Below are 13,442 nucleotides of genomic sequence, written 5' to 3' on the forward strand. Positions count from 1 at the left end.
GTTCATCCTTCTCATCCTTCTCACTGCTTCTCTCTTCTCTACCTCATCTCACATCCCTGTTCATCCTTCCCATCCTTCTCACTGCTCCTCTCTTCTCTACCTCATCTCACATCCCTGTTCATCCTTCCCATCCTTCTCACTGCTCCTCTCTTCTCTACCTCATCTCACATCCCTGTTCATCCTTCCCATCCTTCTCACTGCTCCTCTCTTCTCTACCTCATCTCACATCCCTGTTCATCCTTCCCATCCTTCTCACAGCTCCTCTCTTCTCTACCTCATCTCACATCCCTGTTCATCCTCCCCATCCTTCTCACAGCTATGTTTTGACCTTCATGTTCTTTATGACCTTCAACATATTTCCATGACCCCATTCCCTCTCTCTCTACCACTCTGCTCATCTCATCTCTCTCTCTACCACTCCGCTCATCTCATCGCTCTCTCTACCACTCCCCTAATCTCATCTCTCTCTACCACTCTGCTCATCTCATCTCTCTCTCTACCACTCCCCCTCATCTCATCTCTCTCTCTACCACTCCCCTCATCTCATCTCTCTCTCTACCACTCCCCCTCATCTCATCTCTCTCTCTACCACTCCGCTCATCTCATCTCTCTCTCTACCCCTCCCCTCATCTCATCTCTCTCTCTACCACTCCCCTCATCTCATCTCTCTCTCAACCACTCCCCTCATCTCATCTCTCTCTCTACCACTCCCCTCATCTCATCTCTCTCTCTACCACTCCCCTCATCTCATCTCTTTCTACCACTCCGCTCATCTCTCTCTCTACCACTCCCCTCATCTCATATCTCTCTCTACCACTCCCCTCATCTCATCTCTCTCTCTACCACTACCCACATCTCATCTCTCTCTCTACCACTCCCCTCATCTCATCTCTCTCTCTACCACTCCCCTCATCTCATCTCTCTCTACCACTCCCCTCATCTCATCTCTCTCTCTACCACTCTCCTCATCTCATCTCTCTCTCTACCACTCCCCTCATCTCATCTCTCTCTCTACCACTCCCCTCATCTCATCTCTCTCTTTACCACTCCGCTCATCTCATCTCTCTCTACCACTCCGCTCATCTCTCTCTACCACTCCGCTCATCTCATTTCCCTCTACCGCTCATCTCATCTCTCTCTACCACTCCGCTCATCTCATCTCCCTCTCTTCCAATCCCTTCTCTCTTTACCTCTCTCTGTTTTCCACCAGTGTGTATGCAGTCCCTTTAAACAGCTAAAGCTGGTTAGCCATGGTGTTTATGACGAGCCGTCACAGCCCAACAGTGCTCTGGTGACGACTGCCACACAAAACAAGGGCAGCTTAAGGAAAATGTACACGTTACACGTTGATACCACGCTGGAGATTCACAGCGGCCAAGAGGAGAGAGTCCCCCCCCCCCCCGCATCAATCCCTCTACCTGGCCAGTCTCCCTCCTCCTGCTCACTGCTCACCCAAAACTGCTTCATTGGCAGGAATTATATAAGCCAGCCTCCTTGCCAAGGCTAAAAACTAATTCTCTCTTTCCATCCCTCTTCCTCATTCTCTCACTCTTCTACTGTCATCTATTCCCTCCCTCCCGCCATCCCATGCCACAAAATGTCCCTGTGTAGATCCAATATGCAAATTCGGCAATCCAGATTTTGATTGGCTTGGAGGAAGTGGACGCGTTGCAGCCATGGTTATTTACAGAACATCTCTGCATATTAATACGCTGCTTGAGCCCAAATAGAATGATGACAGGATGTATTCATGGTATCAGTGGTGCTGCCAGTGATCCTAATCATAGATCAAAGACAGGGGAAACACTGGCTCTCCTGCCCACAGTGATCCTAATCATAGATCAAAGAGGGGAAACACTGGCTCTCCTGCCCACAGTGATCCTAATCATAGATCAAAGACAGGGGAAACACTGGCTCTCCTGCCCACAGTGATCCTAATCATAGATCAAAGACAGGGGAAACACTGGCTCTCCTGCCCACAGTGATCCTAATCATAGATCAAAGACCAGGAAAACACTGGCTCTCCTGCCCACAGTGATCCTAATCATAGATCAAAGACAGGGGAAACACTGGCTCTCCAGCCCACAGTGATCCTAATCATAGATCAAAGACAGGGGAAACACTGCCTCTCCTGCCCACAGTGATCCTAATCATAGATCAAAGACAGGGGAAACACTGGCTCTCCAGCCCACAGTGATCCTAATCATAGATCAAAGACAGGGGAAACACTGCCTCTCCTGCCCACAGTGATCCTAATCATAGATCAAAGACAGGGGAAACACTGGCTCTCCTGCCCACAGTGATCCTAATCATAGATCAAAGCCAGGGGAAACACTGGCTCTCCTGCCCACAGTGATCCTAATCATAGATCAAAGACAGGGGAAACACTGGCTCTCCTGCCCACAGTGATCCTAATCATAGATCAAAGACAGGGGAAACACTGGCTCTCCAGCCCACAGTGATCCTAATCATAGATCAAAGACAGGGGAAACACTGGCTCTCCAGCCCACAGTGATCCTAATCATAGATAAAAGACAGGGGAAACACTGGCTCTCCTGCCCACAGTGATCCTAATCGTAGATCAAAGACAGGGGAAACACTGGCTCTCCAGCCCACAGTGATCCTAATCATAGATCAAAGACAGGGGAAACACTGGCTCTCCTGCCCACAGTGATCCTAATCATAGATCAAAGCCAGGGGAAACACTGGCTCTCCTGCCCACAGTGATCCTAATCATAGATCAAAGACAGGGGAAACACTGGCTCTCCTGCCCACAGTGATCCTAATCATAGATCAAAGACAGGGGAAACACTGGCTCTCCAGCCCACAGTGATCCTAATCATAGATCAAAGACAGGGGAAACACTGGCTCTCCAGCCCACAGTGATCCTAATCATAGATAAAAGACAGGGGAAACACTGGCTCTCCTGCCCACAGTGATCCTAATCGTAGATCAAAGACAGGGGAAACACTGGCTCTCCAGCCCACAGTGATCCTAATCATAGATCAAAGACAGGGGAAACACTGGCTCTCCTGCCCACAGTGATCCAGAAAGACAGTGAGCCCAGGAAACACTGGCTCTCCTGCTCTCCTGATTCCTGGGCTCACTATCTTTCTGTCCCTCCCTCTTGCTTATCTTCTTTTTTCTCACTCTCTCCATCCCTCTACCAGTTTGTCTCTCTATCTCCTCTGGTCAAAGTTTATTTTGTGGTGTACTTCAGAAGGCTCTCAGAGGCTGTGATCTCTCTCTCTCTCTGGGATAATTGTGGCCAACACGTGATAATGGGAAGATCGGGAGACTTATCTCTCTCTCTCGCCTCTTTTAGCTGTACTCCTCCATCCTGGTTTGTATTTCCACATTTCCCCAGTCCTACAGTCCCACGGGTGTAACCCTCCTCTCTATAGCACTCTGCTCATACATAATGCTCATTGGAAATTCACACCTAAATCAGAGATTTGAGAGTTCATTCACACTCTGCTTTTCTCTCAGTCCACTCTATCTTTCGATCCCTACGTGAATTGTCTTCAATTTCCCTCACTCTATAGCTTTTCCCCATTTTACATGACATTTATTAAGTCTCCCGATCTTCCCATTTTCACATGTTGGCAACAATTTTCCCACTGAGAGGTGAAAGATGGAGAAAGATAATCTAGCTTGATGTAGTGAGGTGAGTCAGTGTTTGTACAGATGTAGGGTCTTACACGTGAGCCAGTTTGCTACAGCAGGGAAATCCTACAGCAACAGGAAATGTGAATTATTATGTGGATTGTAAATGAAGGGATATTTTTGTAGGGGGTGATACATTTTTTTGTGAGGGAAAATCAAGCCTGAAATTTCAAAGTAGAAATGACAAACTTCAGAAGCCTTTCCAAAGCTCAAATACAACCACTATCCATTTAAAATGTCCTGCATTGCAGGAAAGTTCTGCAACAGCGTGATGAAATGAAGATCCTCCATCTGTATGCAAGTTAGTGTGTGTCATCATGTGCATGTGTGAATGTACAGTACGTAGATTGTCAGTGAATGCACATTGAACGTCTATTACGCAAGTGTGTGGTGTGCACGTGCATGTGTGTGGGACTTACACGCAAGGCAGAGCAGGAGCAGGGCACGCAGGGAGAGGGAGAGGGGGGTTGGGAGAAGGAGAGATCTCGGGCCAGGCCTCATTGTGTATTGAGCCTCAGTAGCTGTCTGATCAATGCTTCCTCTGTGACACAGGACACAGGCGCCGAACAACAGAGCAGAGCACAGCAGAGCACAGCAGAGCACAGCTAGGGCTGCAGTGACACACAACAAAGCTGGGGTTTTACCAGTACACAACACGAAAGTTTCTTCAGAGCTGCAGTCTTTTGATAAAACACCACCGATCTAACATCACCACAGCGTCGATCTAGAATGTCTTACAACGTTGCTACGAACTATCAGCACACAACTAGCCAAATGACTGTCTGCCAACAGAGCTGCTCTGCTGTGTAGGACTACATAACTAAACATCAAATCAATGGAGCAAAGGAATGATACAAACCACTCAAATGGCAAACCACAGACCAGAATCCCAACACTAAACAAACCAATATCTTTACTCTACATCAGCCAGACAGACACATCGGAGTAAACCATCTGAAACAAGTCATTATACTGTTTCTGTACCCATATCTCTCAACCCGGGGCTCAATCCCCACACATGATACTTTTCACAACACAAACACGTCATCAGCTAAATTGTCTCCCACGGTTCACTATCACACATCACCGTCTCCAACTGTGATGGTAACTGCTTTACAAATGACTACAGTCTCCCTGTGTGATATAAACACCCTACAGGATCACACGTATAGCATTACTCTATAGGCTACATCTCTCTCTCTCTCTATTCGTCCCACTGTAGAGATGTAACGTGTATGTTTATACAGGATCACAATGTCTCTCTCTGCTGCACACGGCTGCTTCCAGTCACTATGTTCAGTCCCTGTGTTGAGTCTCGTGTTCACTGCCCGCTCCGTCAGTGAGCTCAGTTCAGCTGCTGCGGTCCGTGTGGAGTTGGTTGTTGGTTCTGATTGGCGGCTCCTAATGCAGCAGCGACGAGGGCCCGGCCCGGAGAGCGTATAACTTACTGAGGGTGACCGGACTGCAGCACACACCTCGCTGAACACTGTCTGATTGAGCAGAACAGCGGTGTCATCCCCAGACTGCTACAAAGTCCTCTGCCTTCTGTCTGCAATTAGCCAGTCAATGCTACCACTACCGCACCGTGGGCCCTGGCACTGTCAATGGCACTGAAGTAGCATGGAACCTCAAAGTCCCTAACAGCAACCACACCAGAACCTGACACCAAGGAAATTGCTCTGTGCTCTCTGTCGTTGTAGCTCGGAAAGGATATTGTCCCTCTGATCCAAACAAAGTAGATTCCGTGTTTTCTCTTCTCGTCTCATCCCCCTCTCTCGTTGTGGTTGTTTTGTTATCTTGTCGTCCCCTCTCTCTCTCTATCCTCAGTCAGGTCAATATAGTGGGACAGGGCTTTAGTTTCAGGTTGTTTCCTCTTCCTCCTCCTCTTCCCCTCTGTCATTCAGTATATGTTCAGTATATGTTCAGTATATGTCCAGTATATGTTCAGTATATCCTAGAGTAGTGTCAGCTGTCTATCTGTCCGTCTGTGTCTGGTTTATATAACCCCTGCTCTCCTCCCACAGCCTGCCTGCTTCCACTCTCTATCAGTGTGTGTAAGTGTGTGTGTGTTAGTCCGCGGATGCATATTTAGCATTTTAGTTATTTTGTGAAGGTTTGGGTGTGGATGCGACAATGACTGTCTTTCAGGTCAGCGAACAGTGGCTGTGTCTGTAACCGCCCAGCAGTCCATTCAGACAGGGTATATAGCTGGGTCTGTTAAGGATGTTTAGTGGCAAGGCCTTCTTCCCCTACAATCCCTCAGTTGAAACCAAGAGACAGAGAGGAAGAGAGACAAGAGAGACAGAGAGGAAGAGAGACAAACAGAGAACTCATAGATGTCCTCTTTGTCCAATGACCTGTTTTATAGCTGTTGTATTAAGACAGTCCATAATGTCTACATGTGTGTGTGTCTGCATGCGTGTTCTCAGAACAGTGTGTGTGTGTCTGTATGCGTGTTCTCAGAACAGTGTGTATGCGTGTTCTCAGAACAGTGTGTGTGTGTCTGTATGCGTGTTCTCAGAACAGTGTGTGTGTGTGTCTGTATGCGTGTTCTCAGAACAGTGTGTGTGTCTGTATGCGTGTTCTCAGAACAGTGTGTGTGTCTGTATGCGTGTTCTCAGAACAGTGTGTGTGTCTGTATGCGTGTTCTCAGAACAGTGTGTGTGTGTGTGTCTGCATGCGTGTTCTCAGAACAGTATGTGTGTCTGTATGCGTGTTCTCAGAACAGTGTGTGTGTGTGTCTGTATGCGTGTTCTCAGAACAGTGTATATGTGTGTGTGTCTGTATGCATGTTCTCAGAACAGTGTGTGTGTGTGTATGCGTGTTCTCAGAACAGTGTGTGTGTATGTGTGTGCTCAGAACAGTGTGTCTGTATGCGTGTTCTCAGAACAGTGTGTGTGTCTGTATGCGTGTTCTCAGAACAGTGTGTGTGTCTGTATGCGTGTTCTCAGAACAGTGTGTGTGTCTGTATGCGTGTTCTCAGAACAGTGTGTGTGTCTGTATGCATGTTCTCAGAACAGTGTGTCTGTATGCGTGTTCTCAGAACAGTGTGTGTGTCTGTATGCGTGTTCTCAGAACAGTGTGTGTGTATGCATGTTCTCAGAACAGTGTGTGTGTATGCATGTTCTCAGAACAGTGTGTCTGTATGCGTGTTCTCAGAACAGTGTCTGTGTCTGTATGCATGTTCTCAGAACAGTGTGTCTGTATGCATGTTCTCAGAACAGTGTGTCTGTATGCATGTTCTCAGAACAGTGTGTGTGTCTGTATGCGTGTTCTTAGAACAGTGTGTGTGTCTGTATGCATGTGCTCAGAACAGTGTGTCTGTATGCGTGTTCTCAGAACAGTGTGTGCGTCTGTATGCATGTTCTCAGAACAGTGTGTCTGTATGTGTGTTATTAGAACAGTGTGTGTGTGTGTGTCTGTATGTGTGTTATTAGAACAGTGTGTGTGTCTGTATGCGTGTTCTCAGAACAGTGTGTGTGTCTGTATGCGTGTTCTCAGAACAGTGTGTGTGTCTGTATGCATGTGCTTAGAACAGTGTGTCTGTATGCATGTGCTCAGAACAGTGTGTCTGTATGCATGTTCTCAGAACAGTGTGTGTGTCTGTATGCATGTGCTCAGAACAGTGTGTCTGTATGCATGTTCTCAGAACAGTGTGTGTGTCTGTATGCGTGTTCTCAGAACAGTGTGTGTGTCTGTATGCGTGTTCTCAGAACAGTGTGTCTGTATGCATGTGCTCAGAACAGTGTGTCTGTATGCATGTTCTCAGAACAGTGTGTGTGTCTGTATGCGTGTTCTCAGAACAGTGTGTCTGTATGCGTGTTCTCAAAACAGTGTGTCTGTATGCGTGTTCTCAGAACAGTGTGTGTGTATGTGTGTGCTCAGAACAGTGTGTCTGTATGCATGTTCTCAGAACAGTGTGTGTGTCTGTATGCGTGTTATTAGAACAGTGTGTGTGTGTCTGTATGTGTGTTATTAGAACAGTGTGTGTGTGTCTGTATGTGTGTTATTAGAACAGTGTGTGTGTGTCTGTATGCATGTTCTCAGAACAGTGTGTGTGTCTGTATGCGTGTTCTCAGAACAGTGTGTGTGTCTGTATGCATGTGCTCAGAACAGTGTGTCTGTATGCATGTGCTCAGAACAGTGTGTCTGTATGCATGTTCTCAGAATAGTGTGTGTGTCTGTATGCATGTGCTCAGAACAGTGTGTCTGTATGCATGTTCTCAGAACAGTGTGTGTGTCTGTATGCGTGTTCTCAGAACAGTGTGTGTGTCTGTATGCGTGTTCTCAGAACAGTGTGTCTGTATGCATGTGCTCAGAACAGTGTGTCTGTATGCATGTTCTCAGAACAGTGTGTGTGTCTGTATGCGTGGTCTCAGAACAGTGTGTCTGTATGCGTGTTCTCAGAACAGTGTGTCTGTATGCGTGTTCTCAGAACAGTGTGTGTGTATGTGTGTGCTCAGAACAGTGTGTCTGTATGCATGTTCTCAGAACAGTGTGTGTGTCTGTATGCGTGTTATTAGAACAGTGTGTGTGTGTCTGTATGTGTGTTATTAGAACAGTGTGTGTGTGTCTGTATGTGTGTTATTAGAACAGTGTGTGTGTGTCTGTATGCATGTTCTCAGAACAGTGTGTGTGTCTGTATGCGTGTTATTAGAACAGTGTGTGTGTGTCTGTATGTGTGTTATTAGAACAGTGTGTGTGTGTCTGTATGTGTGTTATTAGAACAGTGTGTGTGTGTCTGTATGCGTGTTATTAGAACAGTGTGTGTGTCTGTATGCATGTTATTAGAACAGTGTGTGTGTCTGTATGTGTGTTATTAGAACAGTGTGTGTGTGTCTGTATGCGTGTTATTAGAACAGTGTGTGTGTCTGTATGCGTGTTATTAGAACAGTGTGTGTGTGTGTGTGTTATTAGAACAGTGTGTGTGTCTGTATGCGTGTTATTAGAACAGTGTGTGTGTGTGTGTGTTATTAGAACAGTGTGTGTGTCTGTATGTGTGTTATTAGAACAGTGTGTGTGTGTCTGTACTGTATGTGTGTTATTAGAACAGTGTGTCTGTATGTGTGTTATTAGAACAGTGTGTGTGTGTGTCTGTATGCGTGTTATTAGAACAGTGTGTGTGTGTCTGTATGTGTGTTATTAGAACAGTGTGTGTGTCTGTATGTGTGTTATTAGAACAGTGTGTGTGTCTGTATGTGTGTTATTAGAACAGTGTGTGTGTGTCTGTATGTGTGTTATTAGAACAGTGTGTGTGTGTCTGTATGTGTGTTATTAGAACAGTGTGTCTGTATGTGTGTTATTAGAACAGTGTGTGTGTGTCTGTATGTGTGTTATTAGAACAGTGTGTGTGTGTCTGTATGCGTGTTATTAGAACAGTGTGTGTGTCTGTATGTGTGTTATTAGAACAGTGTGTGTGTCTGTATGTGTGTTATTAGAACAGTGTGTGTGTCTGTATGCGTGTTATTAGAACAGTGTGTGTGTCTGTATGTGTGTTATTAGAACAGTGTGTGTGTCTGTATGCGTGTTATTAGAACAGTGTGTGTGTCTGTATGTGTGTTATTAGAACAGTGTGTCTGTATGTGTGTTATTAGAACAGTGTGTGTGTCTGTATGTGTGTTATTAGAACAGTATGTGTGTGTCTGTATGTGTGTTATTAGAACAGTGTGTGTGTGTCTGTATGTGTGTTATTAGAACAGTGTGTGTGTGTCTGTATGCGTGTTATTAGAACAGTGTGTGTGTCTGTATGTGTGTTATTAGAACAGTGTGTGTGTGTCTGTATGTGTGTTATTAGAATAAAATCAAATCAAAGTTAATTTGTCACGCGCGCCGAATACAACAGGTGTAGAAATAAAACAACAGTAAAAAGACAGGCTATATACAGTAGCGAGGCTATAAAAAGAGCAAGTCCGGGTAGCCATTTGATTACCTGTTCAGGAGTCCTTATGGCTTGGGGGTGAAAGCTGTTGAGAAGCCTTTTGGTCCTAGACTTGGCACTCCGGTACTGCTTGCCATGTGGTAGTAGAGAGAACAGTCTGTGACTGGGGTGGCTGGGGTCTTTGACAATTTTTAGGGCTTTCCTCTGACACCGCCTGGTATAGAGGTCCTGGACGACAGGCAGCTTAGCCCCAGTGATGTACTGGGCCGTCCGCACTACCCTCTGTAGTGCCTTGCAGTCGGAGGCTGAGCAGTTGCCAGGTAGTGATACAACCAGTCAGGATGCTCTCAATGTTGCAGTTGTAGAACCTTTTGAGGATCTCAGGACCCATGCCAAATCTTTTTAGTTTCCTGAGGGGAATAGGCTTTGTCGTGCCCTCTTCACGACTGTCTTGATGTGTTTGGTGATGTGGACACCAAGGAACTTGAAGCTCTCAACCTGCTTCACTACAGCCCCGACGATGAGAATGGGGGCGTGCTCAGTCCTCCTTTTCCTGTAGTCCACAATCATCTCCTTAGTCTTGGTTACGTTGAGGGATAGGTTGTTATTCTGGCACCACCCGGCCAGGTCTCTGACCTCCTCCCTATAGGCTGTCTTTATGCGTGTTATTAGAACAGTGTGTGTGTCTGTATGCATGTTCTCAGAACAGTGAGTGTGTATGTGTCTGTATGCGTGTTATTAGAACAGTGTATGTGTGTGTGTGTGTGTTTGGTACCATGTTCGCGTTTTCATGCCATTGTAAGCATGTTGAGGTTGTGGACAGGTGTCTTTTATACTAAAAAATAAGTTCAAACAGGTGCCATTAGTACAGGTAACGAGTGGAGGACAGAGGAGCCTCTTAAAGAAGAAGTCACAGGTCTGTGAGAGCCAGAAATCTTGCTTGTTTGTAGGTGACCAAATACTTATTTTCCACCATAATTTGCAAATAAATTAATAAAAAATCCTACAATGTGATTTTCTGGATTTTTTTTGCTCATTTTGTCTGTCATAGTTGAAGTGTACCTATGAGGAAAATTACAGGCATCTCTCATCTTTTTAAGTGGGAGAACTTGCACAATTGGCTGACTAAATACTTTTTTGCCCCACTGTACATGTATGCCTCTAAGAAATCACAGGGTTTGCACACAGTAGGCTAGTCATTTTCTACTCCATCTGTCATAACACAAATGTATATTTGTTCTACATGACATTCAGGGGTTAACCTTTTACTGCAGTGGGCTAAGTCAGGGTCAGAAACAAAAGTATACATCTCACATATATGGTTATGGACTGAAGTGCCATGTCAGATATAGAGTTGAAATGTAATCCATTTTGAGTTTGAATCCCAATATTACACCTTAAATACATCACAGAAGACAGAATTATAACAAAACCTTTTGACATAGAAACACTTGATCTTTTTGGTGCAAAAAAAGAACAACGTTTATTACATGATGAAATTTGGAAAAATATGAAAAACATTCCACCCATGAGGCCACTAGGTCATTTGACTGCAGGGAAGTGAGACATGCCTTGCTTAAGGGCACAACAGCATATGGTACCTTGGATTGCAAGGTGACATTTTCCTTGGCGACATCTCCACCTCTCTAACCACTAGGATACTACTGACCACCCATAGGCCAGGTCGAGCATGCAGTTACTCACCATAACCAAGTCCAAAACACCCCACTGCAAAACCACTGGGGAGGAAAACATTCCACAGTGTTATGCTGTGTTGTACTAACTAAATGTGAGTCGGCTACTGCCCCCACCAGTACCTCACTGCTCCAGTCTCTGAACAGTTCAGATGAATCTCCCTCTGTCACAAACCATATTAATATTCCACACAACACTAATGTATTCAATTAGACATGCTCTCGCATTATGATACAGTCATCTGTGTGTGTGTGTCTACTAGTGTGTGTGCAAGTGTGTATGTACGTGTGTGTTTTGTCGCAGTGTGCGGAAAGCCAATGCTGTCCCCATCCCTCTCCCCCAGTTCCTCGTCCAAATCAAATGTGTTATGGGCTTCATTGGCAACACAATGGAATAAGTGTTGCCAAAGCACTTAAGGGGCTTAAATCAGCGGTGTGATGAAAATATTAAGCACTCCAACATCCTTCCACGGTTACCCGGCTGCTTAAGCATGGCGGTGAGGTCACCTCCAGCATTTAATACCGTAGATATTAAAAGAGTAAGTGCTCTCACTACCATGGATACACTACCTGTACTGAGGCAGGCAGCGCCCGTGGCGGAGCATGGTGTGTGTGTGTGTGTGTGTGTGTGTGTGTGTGTGTGTGTGAGGTAGGGGGTTGTGGGATATCTCTGAATCAGCAGTTGGGGCTGGTTCTGGCTGAGTGTCTGATGCACAAGATCCTATCAGTTCATCTGCGATAAAATGTCTCTTCTGTCCTTAAGGCTGTTCTTGGTAAAAATGGAAGTTCTCCCATAAGATGATTGGTGTGTGTGAGTGTGAGTGTGTGTGTGTGTGTGTGTGTGTGTGTGTGTGTGTGTGTGTGTGTGTGTGTGTGTGTGTGTGTGTGTGTGTGTGTGTGTGTGTGTGTGTGTGTGTGATACAGTAACTCTGTAGGAGGAAGGAGGTGTAGGGGTTTGTTGCTTGGTGATTGGAGATGGAGCGAGGAGAGAGTGAGAGGGGAACTTTCTCTTTGTATGTGTGTGAGAGTGAGAGGGGAACTGTCTCTTTGTATGTGTGTGAGAGTGAGAGGGGAACTGTCTCTTTGAATGTGTGTGAGAGTGAGAGGGGAACTGTCTCTTTGTATGTGTGTGAGAGTGAGAGGGGAACTGTCTCTTTGAATGTGTGTGAGAGTGAGAGGGGAACTGTCTCTTTGTATGTGTGTGAGAGTGAGAGGGGGAACTGTCTCTTTGTATGTGTGTGAGAGTGAGAGCAATAACAAGTGTGTGTGTGTGTGTGTGTGTGTGTGTGTGTGTGTGTGTGTGTGTGTGTGTGTGTGTGTGTGTGTGTGTGTGTGTGTGTGTGTGTGTGTGTGTGTGTGTGTGTGTGTGTGTTTGTGTATGACGTGCGTGTGTGAGCATGCACATACATGAGTGTGTGTCTATGCCTAAGCACATACATCACACGACAGTCCCCACCTCTCTCTGTTGTTTGTCTCTCTCTCTACAGCCACAGCTCTAGCTAACGTTAACGCTGCTCCTGCAGCCATGATGTAATCCAACCTGCCCTCATTAGAAAAGTCAGCAACACAGTGTATGGATACTACTAAACCCTGCATTTAACAGCCACTACTCAGCCTGTACACCACCACACATTGATCCCAGTCTACATGGCAACTGAAGAAGATCTGCTGCAGTCAAAGCAGCAGGTTAAATCCAGAGCTCTACCAACTCCTCTAGTGTGAGGTGTTATCTGTCCACACAGAGAAACCTGTGGTGGGGATGCCTGGTTATCCCTGTTCTACCTACAGTCCTGAGGTGAGCTAAGCTTCTCCACCCTCTGTGAGCTGGGCAGACAGGCTGGTGTGTCTATAGGGGGGTGTTGTGTGTGTCAGGGCCCATGCTTATGTTGCCGAATGAGGAGTGCCTTTGTGTTGCTGCATGCTACATGGTGTGTGACGTAGCTGGTAGGGGGTCGAGGCTGGGTTCATTGTGGTGATAGATGTAGCTGGTAGGGGTCGAGAGTGGGTTCATTGTGGTCTGTGACGTAGCTGGTAGGGGTCGAGGGTGGGTTCATTGTGGTGTGTGACGCAGCTGGAAGGGGGTCGAGGGTGGGTTCATTGTGGTGATAGATGTAGCTGGTAGGGGTCGAGTGTGGGTTCATTGTGGTGTATGATGTAGCTGGAAGGGGTTCGAGACTGGGTTCACTGGGGTGTGTGATGTAGCT

The 13,442-nt window shown here is 46.1% G+C and overlaps 1 protein-coding gene across 1 annotated transcript in view; it reads right to left on the minus strand.

The window, feature by feature from the left end:
* Positions 1–5,602, minus strand: part of LOC139397127 (cell adhesion molecule 4-like) — a 33,814-nt gene extending 28,212 nt beyond the window's left edge. The window contains exon 1 of the mRNA XM_071144001.1: positions 4,086–5,602. Coding sequence (XP_071000102.1) covers positions 4,086–4,167 — 82 coding nt within the window. The 5' untranslated portion in view covers positions 4,168–5,602. The remainder of the gene's footprint in view (positions 1–4,085) is intronic.
* Positions 5,603–13,442: the final 7,840 nt, after the last annotated feature.

This window comes from Oncorhynchus clarkii, unplaced genomic scaffold (genome assembly GCF_045791955.1).
Source record: "Oncorhynchus clarkii lewisi isolate Uvic-CL-2024 unplaced genomic scaffold, UVic_Ocla_1.0 unplaced_contig_7073_pilon_pilon, whole genome shotgun sequence".
Lineage (NCBI taxonomy): Eukaryota > Metazoa > Chordata > Actinopteri > Salmoniformes > Salmonidae > Oncorhynchus > Oncorhynchus clarkii.